General features: G+C 37.3%; 1 protein-coding gene across 2 annotated transcripts in view; it reads right to left on the bottom strand.

Moving 5' to 3' along the window:
* Positions 1 to 17,646, bottom strand: part of GALNTL6 (polypeptide N-acetylgalactosaminyltransferase like 6) — a 762,501-nt gene that overhangs the window by 497,027 nt on the left and 247,828 nt on the right. For both annotated transcript variants that reach the window (XM_081135404.1, XM_081135405.1), the window contains exon 3: positions 5,762 to 5,870. In XM_081135404.1, the coding sequence (XP_080991530.1) occupies positions 5,762 to 5,870 (109 nt within the window). The remainder of the gene's footprint in view (positions 1 to 5,761; positions 5,871 to 17,646) is intronic.

Here is a 17,646-nt window from a genome sequence, read left to right as displayed (position 1 = left end):
TGCTACACCTAAGTTCTTAGGGTCTGTCCCTCAATTGCTCTTTTCTCATCTGTTTTTTTTTTTTTTTATATTATTAAATAAACCTCCATATCCTCAATTTTGGAAGCAATATCTTCTTTTCCTCATTACTTACCTTCCCCCTCTCTCTATATATACCACTTACTTATTTTAAAAGTTATTTAAGATTTCTACTATTTCAAAAATTACCAAATATGCCACAAAGATGTAATTGCTTAAACAAAACATAAACTATCAATATTAACACAAATACTAAAAAAGACATTTAATAAGATGAATGCTACTTATTATGCTAATATACTTTTATAAATATTATTGAGATTTCATCAGAAGGTGGTGTCCACGTTTTCATATTTTTAAGATAATTTCAGTGTTAAGTAGGCCAGACATTTCAAAACACAACTAAAAAATAATCTAACTAAAACATAAAAAAGGAATATAAAACATCGGACCACGAAGCAGTGTGATGTACTTAAAGTAGTACTTGGAGGGAATTTAGAGCCCCAAATGCTTATTCTACAATAGAAAAGGCAAAAATTAATAAGAATCTATGAATCAAATTGAAAAATTCAGGGGAAAAAATCAGTAAAATTCAAAGTAAAAAAATAATCAATATAAGACTATGTCAAGAGAAAACTATAATAGATAAAATGAACAAGGTCAAAAATTGTTTTTTTAAATGACCAATAAAATTGACAAATTTGTAGTATAATACTTAAAAAAAAGAAAATTGATGCAAATAATATTTGAAAGGAAAAAAACAACACAAACTCAAGCATTGTAGACACTATGAAATCTTTAAGAGGACGTTATATATAAATGTATTATTAAATATGAGCATTTAAAACCAGTAATTAAAAATCTTTGCCCAAGAAAAGTTTAGGTCAATACAGTTCACCCACAAGATTTCCATAATTATTAATAAATAAACAATTCTAATACACAAGTAATTACAAGTGTAGAAAATAGGAAATACTACTCAGTTCATTTTATGAAACTATCATTACAATGTCACTAAGACTTGACAAGGACTCCATGAGAAAAAATAATTTATGTCCAATATTCACTCATGAATAAAGATTCAAAAATGCCAAACAAAATATTAGCAAGCCAAATCCAGTAATAAATAAAATGATAGATTTGGTCTAGAATTGCAAGTTTGATTTCCAGTAGAAAATCCATAAATATAATTTACTCAAATAACAGATTAAATAATATTTGTCATATCTATTTCAACAAATGCAAACAAATAAAAAACATATTATAAATATTCACTTAGGTTATAAAGTAAAATAAAACTCATAAACTCTCAGCAAACCAGACCAGAAGCTTAGCAAACATGGTAGAATGTGTTTTCATTAAACAGATACATGATGATAGACAGATGATAGATAGATAGATAGATGATAGGTAGGTAGGTAGGTAGGTAGGTAGGTAGATAGATAGATAGATAGATAGATAGATAGATAGATAGATAGATAGATAGATGATAGATAGATAGATACAGATAGATAGATAGATGATAGATAGATAGATGATAGATAGATGATAGATAGATAGATAGATAGATAGATAGATAGATAGATAGATAGATAGATAGATAGATAGACAGATAGATAGATAGGACCTTAGCAAGAGTGTCCAATTTGCTTGTTAGAATACTAACAAGTCATGAGTAGCCACCAATACCCACTGCTCAAGATTCCACTGAAGTTTCTAGCAAGGGCAGTATCAGAACAAAAAGAACTAAAATTATGATGTCTAGATTGAAAATAAAAAATAAACATAATAAAACCACTGTCATTACTTGTAGATATCACGATGTTGATATCTACATTGATGCTGACATTGTGATTTTCTGCATTGAAAATTGACATTGTGATATCTACGTTGAAAATCCAAAGTAACCTATAGGTAAGTGATTATTAGTCATAGAAGAACTTAAAAAGTTTTTTGAATTCAAATCAATATTAAAAATTAACATTTCTAAATAATGTAGAATTTCAATAAAATCAATAACATGCAGTTTCCACATTAGTTTTCTAAAAATAGCACTGAAAATGTCTGAAAATAAAATTACAAGCACATCCCTAATGATAATGAATAAAGAACAAATAAATACAATGTGTACCATAGAGTGGATGATTTAATATTGGAAATTATCGCTTATTCCCTAATTTATGAAGACAATTCAATTCTAAAATTCAAGTAATTTGGTGTATCTGTGGATGTGTGTCTAAAGTCTGACAAGCTGAATAAAAAATTTTAAAGAAAGGCATAATGTTAAGAATGGCAGTACATTCTCAAGGAAAAACAAAGAAAGTAGAGTGAACTCTACCAGATATCAGTAATAGTTATAAAGATACAGTACTTAGATACGGTATTAGCTCAGAGATTTTTACTCACAGAACAAAATTGAGAAATAGAAGAGAAAGCACAAATATGAAAACTTAATATATAATAGTCAACACAGCCGAGTAATGAAGAAAATCATAAATTTTCCAATAAATAGAGCTGGTTTTGGTTATCTAAATGGGTGAAAAGTAAATAAATATTGAAACACTACCTTACAACAGGTAAAAATGAAGACAAGTTGAATTTAAAACCTAAATGTAAAAGGTAAAATATTCTAACTTTTAATAGGTCATATAGAACATCAGTATGATCTATCCTTAGAAAAAATGATTTCCAAATTTGACTGCATCAAAATTCAGAACTTCTAGAGATTTTTAAAAAACAATCTACAAAATGTGTTATATGATATTTTCATCATATACAACCAATAAAGGATATTATTTACAACAAATTAAGAACAGCTTGTGGCTCAATAAGGAAGAGAAAGAAATTCAAAAGGTAAAAGCAGAAATAGGAATTTTACCAAAAAGAAGGCACGAACAGCCCATAAGCATAAAAAAGATATCAACTACATTAGAAGTTAGCAGAATGCAAATTTAATTGACAATGAGAGATTATATCATACCACCAAATTAGGGGAAACAAGTCAGAACTACCAAGTGTTCACAAAGATATAGAGCAATGGGAATTCCATCTATTATTGATTAGAGTGAAATCAGTATGTCAACTCTGGAAAACAGTTTGTCATGGACTACATGACATACCTGAAATGTGCATGCCTTAGACATACAGTCTACTATTCATTATGTACCCTAAGAAAATCTCCCCTCTACCCTAGCACCATGCACATGAATACTTATAACAACACTGTATATAATAAACAAAACTTGGGAACCCCCAAATGTCCATGAAGAGAGAATGTTATAGAAAATAAAACAACAGTAAAAATGAATCAACTAGAATTCTACACCTTGACATGGATGAATCTCAAAAATAATTTTGAGTGAAAGAAGAAAATCAAACAGTACAAATCAATTTTCAGATAAAGTTCAACCGCAGGCAAAATGCAACCATGTTTGTTTAGGGCTATATATCTAAATATATAGGCGGGGGAAAAGTACTACAGAGAAAAATAACAGTAAACATAAACTTCAAGCCTTGAAGGAACAGAACTGCAAAGATGATCCTTTTCTGGACCTGGATATTGAGAACAAGGAGGATTATTTTGACCCTGCACCTGCATGTGTGTTTACTCCTTTTATTTATGGTATATTTCATAATATTTAAAAAATGATGAATTATATCTTCCAGTGAATCATATAGCATAATAGTATTTAAAAGCTTTTTGATTCCACAGAAAATTTGCACTTTAGAAAACCTATTATATTACCAATTTCCTTTGAGGTCAATTTCCCTTGGCTCAAGTGAGAAAGAGAATATAAAAGACTTGTTCATCCAGGGGGCAGAAAGGGAAGCAGCATGAAGTGGAAATAAATGTAGTGTTCTAGATTTTGTATCCAAAACTCATCAGCACAAGCAAAGGGTAAGTAAGCACACCGAGTCAAGCGAAAGTAACTTTGGTGAATTAAAATGACAGTGATCATTAGTTGAGTTTATAACATATACAAATAATTGGCCAATTACTTAAGGTAGATTATCTTTAATTCTCACAGAAATTCTCTAAAGTAGAATAAAAGAAAGATAAATTGATTTGCCACTTAATCCAGCTCATGTATGGAAGAGCTAAGATCTGATCCCAGGCGTGTCTCTCATATGTGACCTTGTCATTAATTCATGTTGCCTAGATATTATCCAAGGTCTGACAGCAGGCAGTAATGGAACAATATAAGACCAGGCCTTTAATCTAGCTCTGCAAATTATTAGCTGCTTAACTTTAGATAAAATTTAATAAATAAATTCTTAAGAATTTAGGTTTTTAAAAAAACTAATTGGAGATAATTAAACCTATCTATTACACTTATTATAAGGTTTAAATGAAATCTGTATGTGAAGCACTAGTACAAAACACCTATTCAATTAATTTTAGCTTATTCTATTATTATTATTCACTTTTGGGAACGTCAGTTAGTTTGATTATATAAACATTTCCCCATAATTTCAGCATCCTGTGGTTAGCAAGGGGAACAGATTGTTGGATTACTATAGGGCTGATTAAGCAAATATACAAAAAATAATAATAATAATAAGAGGGCTCCAAAAGCGAGGATAATGGTAATTAATGCACATTTATGATTGTTCATGGGGTCATGGCCAAGGTGGGAAGACAATGAAACCTGGAAGAGAAAGATTCTCTGAGGAATAGAGAACATCCTTGGAAAGAGCAGCTTTAATGAAGTTTGGGAGAGGGGGAGCATGATTTGGGGAAAAGAAATGAAAGAAGAAATTGAAGACAATGATTAGATCATTCACACCTCACCCAGAGCTCAAAACATTTCACAACCCGGAACAATTTTATAACTATTTAAATGCCATCATTCCAGTTTTCCTGACAGGATTAGTTATGAGGAAGGTTGACCAGTAGGACCTCACATTGTGGCTGGTCATGGATCTGATGCTGAATTACCCAGAATGCAGTGTCTTGGGGCTCCTCAAATGTCTTTACCAACAATAGCTTCCCAATTTCTGTGACATCCTCACTATGAAGAAACCCCCACAAAAACTAGAGGCCCTTTGGTCAAATAATAGAATATGAATTCCCATCATATGTTATTCATTAATTTCTATTTATATAGACTTCTGAATCCCTTTTTCCAGCAACCTAACTTTTTAGTCCTTCTAGAAACCTTGCTTTTTTCTGTTAATTTTTCCAACAAGTAACATGTTTCCTCTATGTCTAACCCACGATTAGAATTCTGCTATACATGTACAGACCCACTGCCTACGTTTAAATACCTGTCTGTTTGTCCAAGTATTGCCAACCTCAGGTCCCTGGCTCCTGTGATCCATCAAACTTCTGTATCCCTGCCACTGTCTAGAATGTGGTACCCTTTTAATATGCTGTATTGCCAGTTAAACATGCCTCAGCACTAATGAGTCAATGTAGTTCAAGACATTGCCTATCAAGTCAAGTCCCACTGATAAATCCAAAGATACTCCCAGAAATTATTAAAAAGCAGTTTGGAAATACAAAGTACTATAGATTTCTAAAATTTTAATGACTTCCTCAGTTAATATTGTAAGGGTTATGTATTATTTGTTTTCTCTCTGAAATTTGACATTGTTTTAGTTCTGTCCCGTGTTGACCTCCAATATCCCCATGAGACATACCTTACTGTGTGCAGAAGAAATACTAATTAGAGATATTTAAGTGACAAATGAGACACTTCAGTAAGTGAAGCAGCACTTTGGCTTACACTGAACTCCATACCTGAGCGCATAGCCTCTTTCTGAATGCTTTCATAGTCATGCCAGTCTTTTCTTCTCAAACCATCTGTCCATGCATAGAATTGCCCATCTCCCAGGCCCAGTGGAAATGTCTGTGGAAAAGGAAAGTATTCAGAGCATAAAAAGGCGGTATATTCCTTTTGCATGGTAGGTAAACACAGCCAGGCACATAATTGGCAATCAAATAATATTTGTTGACTAAGTGATTCTTCCAAGTACACTGAAAAGAAAGCTATTGCTAGTGACCACACTATTGCACATTTTAAAACCTTGTTTCAGCTTTTAAAGTAAAAGCACATGTCAACCACAACCCCTACCATTTCCTATTTTATTTCATCCAGAGACAGTAATAATAATTTAGTGTATTACCTTCTCTGAGCATAAAAGTCTAGCTGTTTTCACTTCCCCAGTGTAAATACTAGTAATGCTACCAATTTTGGTATTATGTGGAATTAATATTGTTTGTGATTTGTACAGTTTCATTCATTTTGATGAAGTATATTTGAATGGCCTATTAATAATATTAGCAGCGATTCACTGAGTGCTAACTATGTGCCAGGCACTGTGTTAAATACTCCGTATAGAGGAGATTGTTTGATCTTTAGGATAGTCTTTGGTTGTAAATCTCCATTTTTATGCCAATTAAATTGAGGTCCAAAGAACGAAAATAACTTGAGTTAAACCACAGTGGCAAAGTCAGGACTTGGACCCATTATGTTAAGACCAAAATTGTGGTCTTAAAAACTAGTGAATCCTGTCTCTTATCTAGATTTCTGGTATATTAAGGTACCTGGTTATGCTTACAGTTGAAACTGTTACCCATTCAACAACTGCAGCCACAACATATGTTTTTTGTGTGTTTTTAAAAAATATATCTTTATTGATTTCAGAGGGAGGAAAGGGGAGGGGGAGAGAGAAATAGAAACATCAATGATGAGAGTCATTGGTCGGCTGCCTCCTGCACGCCCCCTACCGGGATCAAGCCTGCAACCTGGTCACTAGCCCTGAGCAGGATTGAACAGTGATCTCCTGGATCCTAGGTGGATGCTCAACTGCTGAGCCACACCCAGCCTGGCACAACATATATTTTATAGTATGGTAAAACATAGTATGTTCTAATGTCAATTTGAAAAGTATTTCTGCGTACATTGCTGAAGCTACTTTTTTATTGTGTTTGTTTTTAGTAATAAGAAAAATGTTTTAAATGAATATTATCACAATCTTAATAATCAAGAAAATGTAAAATAAATGTTTTCATATTTATATATCATTTTACTTTTGTTTGGTTTGTGTTTGAAATAAGTATCTACAGAAGAAAGCAAAAAAACATTTTTAAAGTTTAATTTTAGGTAAAACAAATGAATAATTTCAGTGAGGAAATTTTATTCTATGAGCTTTTTTAAGGCAAATGAAATATGTTATTAGTTTGAAAAAGTGCAACTATTGTGCTTATAAAAATGATCTCCCTTTAATTTATATTTATAGATTTTAAAGGATTCACTTATTTTTGAAAGAATGAAATGGAGCTAATAAAGAAAAACAGGGTAGTTAAAATAACAGGAAAGATTTTCCAAACCTGGTGACTATTATCTATATATTTAAAGGAGTTTGTTCATAAGAGTAGTGAGTTCAGGAAAAACAGAAATAAACATACAAGAATGATGATTAGTTTATATAAAATTAAGAATATATAAAAAATAAGAATACATTTTAAAAGGATAATGACAAGAAAGAAAAGCTATGAAAAAAATTAACAAAAAAGAATAAAGTAAAACTAGAAGGAAATGGGGAAAAACAATTGGGATGTATATATAGTAACAAACACTAGAAAAAAATGTCATGCATTTCTTTTTCTAATTGGTATTGATTTTAATTTAGATATTTTATCAAAACTCAGCTATGAATCTGAAGTTTTAAATAATCAGATAACTGTAGAATACAAAACCCATGTTTTGTCTCAGCCATGCATTTACATTGATAAGTACTGAGAAATAATGAAAATCTCTTACACTTATTTAGATAATATCAATTTATAAACATCACTTTCAGAGTAAAATAGTTTCAAAATAAATTTTGACACGAAACATGGAGAAACAGTTGTGTAAAATCCAAATCTGCAAAGTGCTCTCTAGTTACCTATTGATTGGCTCACTGGCCCCCTTACACAGAGAAAAGGAAGACACCAAAGAAAGACACAGACCACTCCAGACTGGTAGGTGGCAGGTTTTATAAGCAAGGGAACTACATACTGACACTTGATGAGTAGGTATCTGCACCCACTTGCCAGAATCTGAAAAGCTTATAGAGAAGCCTTAACTGGTTCAGTAAGGTATTCAGTCCAGGTGGTCCAACAAGGCTATGTCCTTAAAAACATCTTCTACTGTGGGAATGGTAGGTGGGCCATACATTCCAAGGTCAAGGGGAGGGATGTCTATGTCATGGGACAACCGGTGGTCACATTCTCTTAATGACTTCTACTCCAACATTCCAGCCCTCCACCGGCTCCTACTATCTTCCATGTACCCCCTTCCTCAATGGGCCCTGAGTTGTGGTCAGCAAGGCATTTTATTGGCATTGAGGTGGCTCATTTGGCATCTATCTGGCTGCACTGGAGGCAGAGGCCTCAGCAACAATTTAGACACATGCAAGAGAAATACAGATTAAGATAACGATTCCCAAAATAAGTAACAATTTTTTCTACCAAGAGCCCCATGATAGGAACCATTGATTTACTAAGTGTCCTGGATTGATCACTCAGGGCACTTACTTGTGTCCACACGTAACTTAATAAAGATGACACATTAGCAGACTCATTATGTATGAACATAAAACATTCTCTTTAGATAATGGGACAGGTGCCTCCTTGCAACGCGGTAATCATTCCCATAGACATCCTCTTTTGGAGGATAGCTTTTCTCATTAGAGATATTTAAATCAGTGTTCAGTGAAGACAGGCTTTGCCAGCTACTGTTCAAGGCTTGTTGGGTGAATTTAGTGAGCACTTCTATATGTGTTATAACATCCACCAGGCAGTGGAGGGGGCAAAGTTGATGGCCAAATGATTGAATGGGTGGAAAACAGAGCATGCCCACCTGGCCTGGAGGAGAGGAGGGCTGGCAGCTTTAGGAACTTGGCCTGGTTGTGTATACCATCCATGTTGGCCTGGTGGGGCTGGCAGTGGGGGAGGGCAGCACTGTCAGGTCGATGAGGTGGACTGGGGGCAGGGTGTGCCAGACTGGGACTCCCAACTTCTCCCCTCTCTCCATAGCACATGTTCCATTTCAGGTAAAGTGCATTTTAATATGTCTGGTTTGCAGCAGAACAATGGGATCCCAGTTGAATTGAGCAGTTCCCTCTCACCCAGGGGTACAAAGTAACTCACTCATCTCTGTGGGATGTCCATTGCCAATTCCAGTCAAGAATGTCTTTCCCAAGTGTGACGGGACTTGGTGTTCTCAGCAGCAATGCCCCTTGATCCATGAATAAGAGGGGCAATGGCTCTCTTTGATTTCCATACCTTTCCAGTGTTGGGCATGTTGGCAAGGTCCCAGTCTGGCATATGGGACTACAGGCCCTACTGGCTGATCATTCATATGTACTAAAACCTGAGATAGTACTTTAGTCCAGCTGTTCAAGATGTTTTATTGGTTAGTAATCTAATCTGCTGTTTTCTATCAAACCTCCTGCTTTCAGGTTATAGCTGAGATGGGATCTCCATTCAATGTCATGTTCTTTTGCCCAGTCTGGCACATCATGACCTTTGAAATGTGACCCTCAAGCACTGTGTATTCAAGGAAGGTATCCATACATTGCACTCAGCTTCTTTCACCACCTAATGGTGGCAGCCTGGTTTGTATAATGATAGGGAATACTTATACTGGGACAGAAACAGTCTCCTCACACACCAGGGCATATTTAGAATCCTCACACAGAGGGAGGGGGCCAATATAATCATTTGCCAACCTAGTACCTGTTGGGAACTTTGGTGGATGGTCCAGACACCTGTGGCAGTTGCCTTGGGTGTAGTTTAGAACAAGACATATTAATACATTAACCTTGTTGCTGTATTTCAGGAGCAATCCAGCATCCTTGGCCACATGCCATCCCACCCTGCCACTACAGTGGCTACTCTTTCTGTGCACAAAACCTGCTATGTCTACTGAAGGATCAGTTGCTAAGGTTCATACCTGAGCTAAGAATTCAGCTTCCTGGTTGCCAGAGGGTGTCAGTTTCTTGTGAGCCTGGACTTGGAAGGCAGTAAGGACAGCCTCAGGCTCTTGCAGGCAAACCTGAATGTCTTTCCACATATCCTAATGTAACAAAGGCTTATTCATGACCCCTCGGCTTCCCATTGTTCTAAAGGGATTAAGCCAGAGGGTTAATCCCTTTAGAACAACCCAACTGTCAGTACAAAGGATTCAAATCCAGAGCTCATGAGTGATCACCAAACCAATGAGTTCAACCCACTGGCTGCTGCAGTTCATTCCTGTTTATATCCAGATGTCAGTGTTAGGCTGATTAGACACTGCAATTCATGTGGGTGGGTTACCCTGAATAGACCCATCTTAGTTTGAAAGAGTACAACTATTGTGCTAATGAAAAATTATCTACTTCCAGTCCATTTTTATAGTTTATAAAAGATTCACTTATTTTGATAGATTGGAAATAGAGCTACTATTAGTGAGAATTAACCTACTTTCTCTCTACAGGCTGCGGGGGCTGCCACAGGTATAGGGGCAGAGTATCTGGAGTATCTACATACTCTACAGGGTCTAGTATCTAGAGAAAGTGTGCTGGTGGACAGAGTGCTCCTCCGTTGCAGACAAGCATGCTAGTTAGCCAGTGTGGGATTTTGAGCCATGGCAGAGGAGGGTTGATGGAACATATTCTCAACTCACCCTTGAAAGGAAGGGAAGTTCTTACCATAATTTGCTGTTCCTTTGGGAGAGGCTCTACCTGAAGGAGCATTGTATACACTGCCAGGAGCTGTTGATGTATGGCGGGATATTGGCCTTCTAATCCCTTCCAGAACTGGAGCCAAAATGCTAGGGGTACTCTCTCCTTCTGTTGTCTCAGGCACAGTGCCCAACCCATATCGTCTGAAGTCACAGACACATCTAATTCAAATGGTAGACCTGCTTGGGAGATACCCAGAGCTTTAATCTGTTTCACTAGAATTTTTGCCTTCTCAAAGGTGGCTTGCTGCTCTCATACCCAGTTCTACGTGTGACCTTTCTTTACCAGGGGGTATAAAGGATGGCAGCAATGTGCGGGGGTGGGGGAATAAAGTCCCCCCGAACCCCAAAGTGTCTACAAAAGCCTGTACCTCTTTCCTGTTCTTGGGGGTTGGATAGGTTGCAACTTATCAATAACAGCTTCTTGGACAACACAGGCCTTATTCAACCAATGACTCCCCAAAACTTTAAAGCTTTGCCTGTGCCTTTAATTTTCTGTGGGTTCCCTCACAGATATTCCAGCAAAGTCTCCAGTGTCCTGCAGCAGAGGCAGTCCTCATGTTAGCACTGTATTGTCAATACAATGGGCCCATTTTATAGATGTAGGAAAGGAGAACAGAGATAGGTCTTGGGCTACCATCCCTGACATATTGTGGGGCTCTCAAGGGAATCCTGGGGAAGCACTTGAAAGGTCCATATTGCCCCTCCCACATGAAGGCAAATTAATCTTGTGACTCAGCAACAAGGGATATACTGAAAAAAGCATTTGCTACATCCAGCACAACATGGTACCTAGGACTGAGGCCAAGGTATCTAAGAGGATGGCAATCTTGGGCACAGCTGCATGGATGGGGGTCACTACCTTGTTCAATTCTTGGTAGTCCATGGTAATTGGCATGAGCCATCTGGCTTTTTTAACAACCACATGGGGCTGTTGAAAACACTGTAGGCAAGGTGTACAATTCCCACTCAGTGTAATGCTTTGGTATTTTCTCCTATTTCTTTATGCCTCCCCAGGCAATTTGTATTGCTTGAATGTTACCACTCTTCGTGGGGGCGGTAGACTTGCTGGTTGCCAGTTGATGCTTCCCCTCAGTACTGGTTTGATTACCCTAACCTGGAGGCAGATTTCACCCATAGAGGTGTGCAGAGTTTGACCTTATAAGCTATCAATCACCAATATATTCCCTGATATTGGTGAGGGAAAAACTTTGTATTCTCCTGGGGAAGAATGCCTAGACTTCAGTGTCGAAGGGAACTTCCCGACCTTCCCATTTCTCTTCATAACCATCGATGGCACCGAGGGAGCCAGAAAAGAGGGTTACTATGTATTAGACTACATTTGGCTCCAGTAGCAACCAGAACTGTCATCTTTTGTCTATTTCTGGGGACCACTGAGTAGTGAGCTCAACATGAGGCCTCCAGTCACCTTCATTGACCCTCACCTGGAGGAATGTTGGCCTGCATCTTATACTCAGGTGTGGGAGGCATCCACCCCCAATAGGACTGTATCCCTGAGGCCTCTAAAGGAGCAGGCAGGGCATGAGAGATGGTAGGGGCAGAAAGGGCAAGGCTGAACTGTCCGTTCAGGTTTTAAGGCTTCCTTTCCATAGAACAACCAACACAGTGGTCAGTCCCATAACAATGAGGTCAAACCACATTTGCTTCTGGATTATTTTCAGCAGACCCTTTATAACAATAACCTCAGCAGGAATATATTCTCTCTTCACGAATATTTCCTGGGTTGGGGACTGCCCCTCTGGCTGGGGTTGTCATTGCTTTGTTTTTGCTTTCCTTTGCATTGGGAATACTGTCAATCACCACAACAGTCTTCTTCTTTTAAAAAAAAAAATAAATTATTTTTTTCAGAGAGAGAGGACAGGGGACAGAGAGAGATAGAAACATCAATGATGAGAGAATCATTCACTGGCTGCCTCCAGCACACCCCCTACTGGGGATCGAGCCCACAACCTGGGCATGTGCCCTGACAGGGAATCAACTGCGATCTCCTGGATCCTAGATCGATGCTCAACCACTGAGCCACGCGGGCAGGCACAATGTCATCCTCTTCACACTCCTCACTTTTCCCTCATTTTACCTCTTAGCGTCCCAACCAACCTTTGACACAAGCGCTGGGACTTTAATCCGGGGCAGTTTGCACCCTCTTAGCTTTACAAAACAGCATGCCAAAGTCTCCAACTATGATCCTGCTCTCCCACCTTTTCTTCTAGCCCCAAAGCCAGCAGCATAGTAGACACACACAAGTCCTTCTCTAACCTCAGCTCTCAGTCCAGCTTTCTCACTCCAGTTGATCTTCAGCCTCCAGTTGATCGGCGGCTGAGGGCGGCCCACAGCCGAGGTCTGCCCACTGCACACAGCCATGCATTTCCTTTCTTTGCCCACACGAGTTAAGTGCAGTTCCTCAAACTGCGCATTAGACCAGCTGGCATTCTCAGGGTGTCCCCGCTCTCATGCAGGGGCACACAGACACCTAACAGATCACCCCTCACCACATAGAGGTCAAAGAACAACCTTTCCTCTATGATGACTCTTTACCAAGACCCATTTATTACATTTACAGGCTGGCTCACCAATCACTGGTTCAAAAACTTAAGTGCAGCCCCCCCCCCCCCCCCACACACAGGGGGCAAGGATAGATATATCAAAGCAAATGGCAGGCCACTCCAGATTGAGAGGTGGCAGATTAAAAAAGCAAGAGAACATACTTACCAGGCTTGTCTCGGGGAGCCGGGAGATAAGCAGATGTCTGCACTTGCCCATCATTTTAAGTTTATATAGAGGATTTAAGTTTATATAGAGGATTGAACAGCTCCTAGTGTGGAAATGGCAGGCAGGATGCACATTCCAGGGAGAGGGGAGGGAGTGAGGAGCTTCTGATTGTCCAAGTTCAGCTCACAGGTCAACCCGAGGCCACCTCCATCCCCTCAATGACCTCCTCCAACATTACCATGAACATCCTATTTCCATTACTTTGATAGATTTAATTTAGAGAATTCGTAACAATTGGTAATACAGAGCAGACTGAACACAAGAGTTAATCTCCACTTTCTCCAGAAACCCTACGAAAATTACAGTAAAACATCAGATAAATCAAGAAAACAGTGGAATTGATATAAATTTTGTATATGGCTGATAATTACTGGGACAGAAGCATACATTTTGCCACTAAACTTTGAAAATCCTTAAAATTGGAGGCATCCGGTATTTCTGAGGGCAAGGTTAAATGTGAAATAAAAGACTGACACTTTTTATATAGGGCAGTTAGACTCTCCTGGGTTTGCTCCTCAATCCCAACCACCAGGTGGTTTCTGTAGCTCATCCACTGTGCTCCCCACCCAGAGCGGATTGGAGTTTCAATGAGAGAAGTATGTTTTCAGAATACTAGAAATAGGTGACAATAAGAATGCCAAGCTACTGTGAAAATCAGTGTTCCATATGAGTTTATATACCAAGTATTATTTAACCAAAGCTACCTTCCCTCACTAGGCTCCCAGGAAGCTACTAGCCTATCTTGCACCCCTTAGACAAGAGATAGATGAATTCCTATGTGAAGAACTGAAATCAATAAGAGAGACACCCTTAGTAGGCTCCCAGGTACATACCCAGTAACTGCAGGTAAAGTCTTCTGCTACACAGAAAACTTCAGAGTAGAATTTTCACTATTTCACTAATAAATATGATCAGGTAGCCAAGGATTACCAGACATTTGAGAGAACTTTTAATGTAAAATTTAAAGGCCAAAATAAACAAAAGTTACAATAAATTTCAAGGAAACAAAGACAATATATGGCAGAGAAGAAAATTTCCCCCCAAAATCTAAATTTAATTTCCTCAAAGAACTTTAAGACAAAGATCCTCCATAGAAACAGAAATTTAAAAAGAAATGAGCACTTAGGAGATAAAGAAAGAAACAGCTCTTGGAAAGTGAAAATGGGATAGCAGGCATAGAATAATTAAGAGACAGTTTGAAAAATGAAGGTCATAGAAATTCTATTCATTCTCAAAGTATGTGCCAAGACCTACTGAAGAATCTTTTTCACAGAGAGGGCTGATGACCAGCATATACACTAGATATGTCTGCGGCCTTTTCACCGGCCAGAAAGGCGGATGAATAAACCTAAATTAATCCCACTCCATTTGAATAGAAATTCCTTGGCTCTGAAAGCTTAACCATTCAGTGAATTAAATAGAAAAAAAATACTAAAAAATAAAAAGAAATAAGACAGTCAACTACAAAAACATAATATTGAAGGGCATTAGCAAAGGACAGCCAACCTAGAGATCATCTCCTGAATGTACAAGGGGGTGGAGAGAAGCTGCAAGAAGGGTATCTCCATAAAGAAAAAAACAAACAAGCAAACAAATAATAGGAAAACAAACTTATTTACTGACTATTTTTCAAAAACATATTAAAAGGAGAGTTACAGTTTTTTTCAAAGAGATTAGGATAAATTACTGCTGCATACAGGGTGTGGCAAAAGTAGGTTTAGAGTTGTGAGTACATAAAACAGAGTTTATTCTTGTATTATTATTTATTAATTATTATATTATTTTCTATATGGACAACTGAAGCTTAGTTATATATAAAATTATAAGCAAATGAAATGTAGGGCAATTAAGGCTAGAAAGGGAAAAAATATAAACAGAAAGTATAGTTGTAGTGCACTATTGGATTCAGATATGAATACTCTTACCTAAATATTGGTTTAACAAAAGTTGGTGCTATAACTATACTGAAGCTGGAGGAAAAGAGTGGAATAATATTGTCAAATACACATTCATATAATAGGAAAACAAAAAACAAAACCAAACGGACAAACAATACTCAGAGAACAATAATATTCACATAGAACAATAATATTCACACACTATCTGCAAATATAGAGGCATATAAGAGAATAAAGGGAAAAACCTGACATGGTTATCCCTGGGAAGCAGAAACTGCAAGTTGGAGAAAGTGGGCCAGGCGGAGCTGTGCTTTAATAATAAAGGCTATCTGAAGATTTGCTCCACTAATGCCTCTTCTTAGTTAGATCAGTGCTACTCACAGACCAGCAGCCTCAGCATCACCTGGGAACTCGTTAGAAATACGATTCCCCAGTCCCAACTCATCTCTGTTAGATCAGAGATGGGGCAAACAAATCTATGCTTTAACTAGTTCTCCAGGTGACTCTGACGCTTACTAAAGTATGAGAGCCACTAATTCATATGAATAGAAAAGTGACACAATTATTACATTAAAAGAAAGCATGTCAGACTCATTTGCAAAGCATGCGCCATGACCTACTGAGGAATCTTTTTCACACTGAGGGCTGAGGCCCAGTATAAAATTAGGTATATTTGTATCTTTCTCACCAGCCAGAAAGGCGGGTGAATAAACCTAAATTAATCCCAGTCCATTCGCATAGAACTACGTTGGTTCTGAGAGCTTAACCATCCGTTAAATGACCCATCAGTATTCTGACTTTTTCTTTCAGATGAGCAAGCTCCAGTCCCAGAGCTATTTGCTTCCCTCTTGGGTTATGGCATGTGTCCTCTGTCTGATTATAGTAGTATGGAGCCATTATCTTTGACCTTGTGAAACAAATGTAAAGAGCATTGCACCTTCATGAGGCATATATTTCAGACCCATCAGTAGGTCTGTCATTTATTTGTGAGCATTCTTTCCATTGATCACCTTGTGGACTTTTTATTCATTGTAATGTCACTACAAATAATTAATTTGAAAAAATATCAGGAAGAGAAGAGACAGAATCCATTAAGTATAAACTGTATGTAGCAGTTAAAGCTAAATCCCAGGCCCTGCTGAAAAATAATATGCTTGAGGATGGGTCATGAGAAAAAGTTTCCAAGGGTAACACATTACTCACAGACAATGCGTTTACCAGAGACAGCAAATTCAGACACCTGAGGTCAGAAATATGACACAAAGGGGTGAGAATCTAGATGTACCACCCTAAGAAGTGATGGACTCTCGGGCTATGTGACCACTGTTATTAATTTAGAAATAATGTTAAAACATCTCCCAGGGGCGGTCAGTCTGAAAACCCCAGGTGAATAAAAATACGTGTCCCTTGCCTCTAAATTAGAGCAATTTTATTCATTACAATACTTAGTATAGATGCTGATGACATTGAAAAGATATATTGACTGAATCTCTATAAAGAAAAGATTGTGTGTGTTCTAAAACCTATCTCGGGTTTTATAAATCAACAGCCAATGGACTTTTACTCTCACAGTCAACCTGATACCTACCACTATACTTATTCTTTAGAAGACAATATTATGTAGTGAAAGTACTCTGGATCCGAGGCTAGAAGACATAAATTAAGGTTTTAAACCATATGCAGGAAATCTACATTTTCTCTAGGCCCCTCAGTTAACTCATATATGAAATTAGGGTAATAAAAATAAGACCTACCTTACCCACCTCACAAGGATTTTGAGTAGTAAATCAGATAAAGTATGTGAAAGCCCTTGACTTATTATAAAGCGACATATAAATGCCAGTTGTTTTCACCATCTCTGCTATTTTTATCTATATATTTGAATCATTTCCATTGTCCTTGAAAAGTTATAACATAGCTGCAGAGGCAAAACTTATATACATTAAACAAATAGTAAATTATGTAGGCCAAACTCTATGTCAGAAGATGTTAATAGGATATACTGATGGGTATGAATTCTTACACTGGCTGTGATTAAGTTTCTCATATGTAGAAGCCACTTGGGAGATGTTTTAAGCAAATTCAGCACTACTAAAAACAAGTAATATAATGGACGACACTGATGGAAACAAGAACATAACTAACATTTATTTTTATATAATTTTATCTTCTTAAGAGCAGGATGATGAACTGGAGTTTAGAAATGTTAAGATGACATAATTAAT

The sequence above is a fragment of the Miniopterus schreibersii genome, assembly GCF_964146895.1.
Source record: "Miniopterus schreibersii genome assembly, chromosome: 4".
In the NCBI taxonomy this organism is placed as follows: domain Eukaryota; kingdom Metazoa; phylum Chordata; class Mammalia; order Chiroptera; family Miniopteridae; genus Miniopterus; species Miniopterus schreibersii.
Note: the sequence above shows the minus strand (reverse complement) of the source record. Positions and strands in the feature narration are given on the sequence as shown.